We start from the raw sequence: 6,045 nt of genomic DNA, 5'->3' as shown, positions 1-6,045 counted from the left end.
TTGAATTTCCTTAACATTCTGAACGCTTGAAATGTTTTTTTGTACTTTAATATGTTACAGATCAAAAATTCTCTAAGTAGGGCAGGAACGTCAAATTTCATTTAAGTCCTATAATAATAAAATGATGGTATCATGAAGCTGGATGGTCTTGGTCATCATTTCTTTACATATATTCAAAAGGGCAGTTTTCTTATAAAAAGAGGTGGGATGTAAAGGATACTTGCACAAGTGGGCAGAAAGAGCTATTCCCAAGAGCGTCAGGTTTGCTAGGAGAGGCCCGCATGGTCACAGCAGGCAGCCGTCGGAGAAGCCGCCTCTGCTGCTTTGCAAAGGGAGAAGGTTGGCGAAGAGAAACACCTGAACAGGCACAGGCGGGCAGGCGAGTGATGTCCTTGGTCATCGCTTTTATTTGATCTGTAAGATTAAGACAATGGGCTAAATCAATTTTAAGGTGACTTTCAATTCTAAATTTGCATGAGCAAACCTGCATGCAATAAAGTTTTGGGGGATCTTTGCATTCCTTTTTTGGGTTCATTCATTCTGCCTTGTGGCCTAGTGCATAAATGAGCAGCCTCAGAGATGCTATTTATTAATATCCTCATTTGTCATGCTTGTATCTGACAGGTAGTTATTTCGTTAATCATGTTCCTTCAAGATGTTAACGATTATTTTGTTATGGCTGATAATATGGATCAGTGTTGTTTCAAGCTTTCTCAAAAGATGTTAGCAGACCTTATGTGGGCTGAAAATAATATCTGGAAGTTTTCCTCCTTTAGAAGACAAGTCATACCTCTCTGTTTTTAAGAATCAATGCAATAACTACAAAAACAAATGCCAGGGTGTGCTATGAACACTGTTGTGGAGAAGACATTTGCCTCTGTTTCTGGAAGCTGTCAGGTTGATTTGAACTGAATTGAAAATACAACCCAGGAGTGAGTGCTTTGGGACTATAGGAGCAATAAATGATTCAACATAGGAAAAGTGAAATTGGTCAGGCTTTTATGCTGCAGCCTCTGTGGCTATCACCTACGGCCTTGAATGCAGAAGGTGCTTAGGAGTGTGGGGGCGCAGGGCACGCATGTCTGAAGGTGGGTACCTGGAGTGAGGTGTAGGCATGCGTAAGTGGGCACATCTGATCAGGCCTGGCAGCTGAGGCTATGGAGCAGTGTGACTCAGAGACAGGACATCTACAGCGCAATGGCCACAGAGGACGAGTGGCCACAGAGAGGCAGGACCATGAGAACACCAGAAAAAAGCTGACAGTATTGCTCCTGGCCCGTCCCCATCCCCACCCTCCCTTTGCCAGCCTGTAAGCTTACCCCACAATCACTGGCATTAAAGGAGCATAAAGCCTGAAGAAAGCCACTGAGGTCTCCTTTATCTGTCTACTTTAATCAAAAGAGAACCTGCCCTGTGCATGCTTGTGAAACAGTCAAAGAAAATTAGCTTCTTGTGCCAGTTCTCTGGAATTTCCTATCACCCAAATTGTCAATGTTAAGTTGTTAGTATAGTATAGGGGAGAGTATTGGTGTGTGTTAGAATTTCTCCTAGATTACATATCCTGTGGTAAACTTTATTGTCAGAAAATATGTTGCTATAATCATATTGTTACTAGATTCCCATATACAGACGAGATGCTTTTAGGCTTTATTCTTGGCAACTTACTAGTATGTGCTACGATACTGATCATAGCTACCACACTGAATACCACACCTGCTGGCCAATTTATGCTTTAATTCAAAGGTTTTACCTCTTGATCCCCATCATATGGAAAAAGTATTTAAATAGAGATATTTATTTGGCCAGTTAACATAACTTTTCTTTCTTGAGTTAAACGTAGTTGTTTCTATTCTATCCAGCAGCATCTGGTTCGCTTAAAGGAGTCATGTGAGCACAGCCACAGGCCTGAAATGTCCCAAGAGGTTAAGAATAGCCACAATGAGAGATGATTTCTTCTGTCTCCTGGCCACTGCAGTTGTCAGGAATGCTTTACCACAGAGGCAAACAGCTTAGGGCCGTCTCAGCTGGGAGACAAAAAAATTGACCTCCTACTCCCAAGCTTGACTCACCCCTTTCAGATCTCCAGCTCTCACCTATTCAGGCATCTGTACCTAAGATACATTTATTCCTGCAAAGATTTCCCATCTTCTTGCAGAATACAGGCTTCCAGCCTCTCCTGCAGCCCTGAGTCAGTAATACCCTACTAGCATGGAGCGTGTGGACCTGCTGGGGTTCCTCATTGTCACATTGAATTGCAATGTGACCTTTGTGGGTGAGTAGAGACACCTTCAAAACTCTGGTTTTGTTCTTGCCATTTTGTCTGACTGCCTCCTCCTCCCTCTCCACCTTCCCTCTCCCCACCAAGAGGCAGGGATATATGTTGATGGAGAGAAGGCAGCTGTGGCTGAAAACTGTTGTCCAATTCCTCCTATTCCATAATCACTGAAGGAAGTCTTGGATTTGATATCATTTCTCAATGAATTGTGTTCTGATTCAAAAGAGTGGAATAGGTAGGAGTATTTTTTTGTAACTCTTCTCTGGCCACTTTATCAGGAAAGTAAAAGTTAAAGAGAAATTAATTCCTGACTATGCTTTCTCTTTGTTCATCTTTTTTAGGGTTTACCCTGAAAGCTAAATTTGTTAAGATTGGTAACCTGTCTTACATACGTTAAACCAAGCCCCACTTTTAGTTTCTTTTTTAACAAAAAAAATGAAAAAAATTTTGCACCTCATGTGGACAAGTTCAAATTTTCAGAGCAGAATGGGGCCCTAGAAAACATGATTGAGAAAAGGACTAACAAAGACTAACTCTTCTCTTCCTCATTATTTTGTGGAATTAACACAAAATCAACTTAGTCTTAAATGTTTGAAGCAATAAGTAATGAGATTCTATGAGATGGATTGCCTTCATTCATAGTAGTTTTGTTTTTCTGCTATCAGGTGATGTTTTCTGTATTGCCTCACAAAACAAGTATTTGTAAGTTATTTTGAGGAATCTTAAACATGTCCCAAAATAATGGACTCATGACATGAAAATAGGACTTTGAGGCTATTTTGATTTACAGATTGGCTTCATTTATTCATGATAAACTGAAGAGTGAAAAACTTCACTGGTTCATAATAACTGGAAATAGAGGGAAAAAATTCTAAATTATTAAAAACTATGAAAAATTGAATATTGTTAAAGAAATTTGATTTCAAGGACTGAAAGTAACAATAAATAAAGAATTTGTGATCCATTCTCATAAATAAAGAAGGTTTATTGAAATGAACAGCTTCCACTTGTTGCACACCGTTGCAAGAATTTGCTAACTCCCTTTAAAAAGGTTGTTCTCCTTAGAGTAAGATCTTTTTTTAAGCATAAATCCTCTCAGTCCAGCTTTCTTTCTAGACCTTCCTCCAGGAGCATCACCAAAAGAATGAATAAGTAGCGTAACAGTAAACATTTTTAGTCTCTAGTGCTTCTTTAAAATTTGCTACTCTGAAAGCATTTCATACAGCAGTCCAGCAAAGTGCCAGATGCACTGTAAATGCTGAACATATATTTGTCAAATGAGTCAACTAGCAGCGCTGTTGCTGTGACTGAAATGCTGACTTTTGACTTCAAAGTTCTCCAGCCTCTGGCCCTGCAAATGGTTTAGGTCTGTTTTGAGGACATACTGATGTGGTGGCATGCCCTTCTTGCTTCCTCTTTTCCAGGGAAGATCTGGCTTATTTTCATGATCCTGCTGAGGATGGGGGTGATCATCCTGGCAGGGTCCCCCATATACCAGGACGAGCAGGAGCGGTTTGTGTGTAATACTCTGCAGCCAGGATGCTCCAACGTTTGCTATGACATCTTCTCCCCAGTGTCCCACTTGCGGTTCTGGTTGATCCAGAGTGTGTCTACTCTCCTCCCTTCTGCTGTGTTCAGTGTCTATGTTCTCCACAGAGGAGCCGTGCTGGCAGCCCATGGATCCTGTGGGCCAGATAGCAGTCCTGGGGCTCATGACCTGACGGCAGGGAACAGGCGCTGCTCACAGCCCTGCAGGGGGAGGAGCCATCTGCTCATGCCAGACTTCTCCTCTGGTTATATCGTCCATCTCTTCCTTCGGACCCTGATGGAGGCAGCTTTTGGCACCTTGCAGTACCTCCTCTTTGGATTCTTGGTCCCAAAGAGATTCTCTTGCACTCATGCTCCTTGCACCAGCGTGGTGGACTGTTACATCTCTCGGCCCACAGAGAAGTCCATCATGATGCTTTTCATCTGGGCGGTCAGTGCACTCTCCCTCCTGCTCAGTTTTGCGGACCTCATCTGCAGCATGAAAAGGAAGATGAGCGGGAGGCCAGGCCCCAGGTGTGTACCCAAGAGTGTCCCCAGCAGGAAGATGGGGGCACGTGGCCAGTGGGAAGCAGAGGAGGTGCCCACTCACCCCGAGCTGTGGATGGGAGGGGAGGAGCCCGAGAGTCCCAGTGGTAAGTCTGCTGTGTCAGGGCGAATGGAGCTTGCAGATGAGGAGGACAGTGAGGTCATGTCCTCAGTTAGCAACAAGCTGACTGTGACTCGCAAAGAACTGATGGACAGGCCTCAGAGGGAGACCACCCATGGCCCAAGAAGTGAGGGCTCTTCTAGGCCACAAGAGCATCCTCCGGCGCCTCAGAGTCAGCTGACCCAGCTCTCTCGATCCAGTCACCTGCAGCCCTGTGACTGGCTGGCCAGCTCGGGGAGTGCAGCCTACCTGAGAACCAGAAAGTCTGAGTGGGTATGAGCAGGAATGCCGGGCAGCGCAGCTCTCCCCTGGGGGCGCCACTGTCCTGTTCAGATCTCTCCTGGGGGCGCCGCTGTCCTGGTTCAGATGGAGATGCCTGGCCACAAGATGCATGCTCACTGTGGCACATGCAAAATCTTACCGTGCATTGTGTTCCAGAACAGCAACATGCAGAAAGGGGAGCCGGTCTGAAGATACATGGATGTTGTGGGGGACACTGATATACTTGCAATACAGATTTAATTTAGATCACACTTTCTGCTGAACAAAATATTTGACATTCAAATGCAGACTGGAAGCTAAGATGATTCACTGGAGAGTATCAAATTACCAGGATGTCAGGCTCTGATTCTGCCTCATTTTCTTTTTTTAACCAAGAAGCAATGTGTGCTTAATGTAGCTTATTCTTTTACACTAATAGATGTCTCATTTGTTTTAATGTGAATTATTATGTACTTTTGTTTTTTGTTTCTGTTTAGATAAAAGAAATATGTTAAATGCATGCTTTCAAGACAGAGATACCAGTTCAGCTTCTCCAAACACCTTTAATAAAATGAATGCTGACTGAATTGTGATACATTTCATTTTTCATTTGTGTCATAGGACAAATGACAGATGCAGAAAATATGCAGGAAAAACAATTTTGGGGGCTGGGGCTTCATTTTAGGTTGCTATTGCGTGTAAGTGTACTGTATGAGGGGTGGACCCTCGGCTTGCTTCTTTGTCCTGAGTGGCTCAGAGTCCAGATTCCCTCTGAGAGGAGGCTGAGTAGCTACAGAGTCGTCACAGGTTTTCTAGTCCAGGTTTGTCTGTTTTTAGAGAGTTTTACAATTGAGCTTTTCTTGAGAGTATCCATATTGCAGTGAGCAGATGAAAAACACTATGAGAGTTGTAACAGCCTGGGTTCACATATTTTGTGTATGTGCTAGAAATAGACACTAAACTTGGGTCTTGAGGTGAACTTCCGTTAATGCTCTGTGCACTTGGCATTCATATGGTTTGAGGCCAAGTGCTGCCCAAGTTAGAATTATAATGCTGCCTTGAAATGACAGTTGGGCAACACAGCCTAGTACCAAGATCTGCTGGTGAAGCCTGCTCACTTTCATCCAGAGATGAGCAAGAGTCGCCTGGCTATAACACCAGAACTGATGATATTCTCCCGTCTCCAAATATGAGGTGGCTGAGGAAGAGGACTTGTCCTTTGCCCAGGCAAATAATCAGTGGTGAACCAGTGTGCTCATGAAATAAATGAATACGTTCAGCTGTTCTAAAAACACTTTGGCAATGAAAAAAATAC

At 43.5% G+C, this 6,045-nt stretch overlaps 1 protein-coding gene across 1 annotated transcript; it reads left to right on the top strand.

Moving 5' to 3' along the window:
- Positions 1 to 2,208: 2,208 nt before the first annotated feature.
- Positions 2,209 to 4,748, top strand: GJD4 (gap junction protein, delta 4, 40.1kDa). The gene is made up of 2 exons (XM_004691082.1): positions 2,209 to 2,272; positions 3,700 to 4,748. The coding sequence occupies exons 1-2, from the start codon at positions 2,209 to 2,211 to the stop codon at positions 4,746 to 4,748; spliced, it is 1,113 nt and encodes a 370-aa protein (XP_004691139.1).
- Positions 4,749 to 6,045: the final 1,297 nt, after the last annotated feature.

Source organism: Condylura cristata, unplaced genomic scaffold, assembly GCF_000260355.1.
Source record: "Condylura cristata isolate star-nosed mole 26May11 unplaced genomic scaffold, ConCri1.0 scaffold00030, whole genome shotgun sequence".
Classification (NCBI taxonomy): domain Eukaryota; kingdom Metazoa; phylum Chordata; class Mammalia; order Eulipotyphla; family Talpidae; genus Condylura; species Condylura cristata.
The sequence above is the reverse complement of the archived record's forward strand: the minus strand, read 5'-3'. Positions and strand labels throughout refer to the sequence as shown.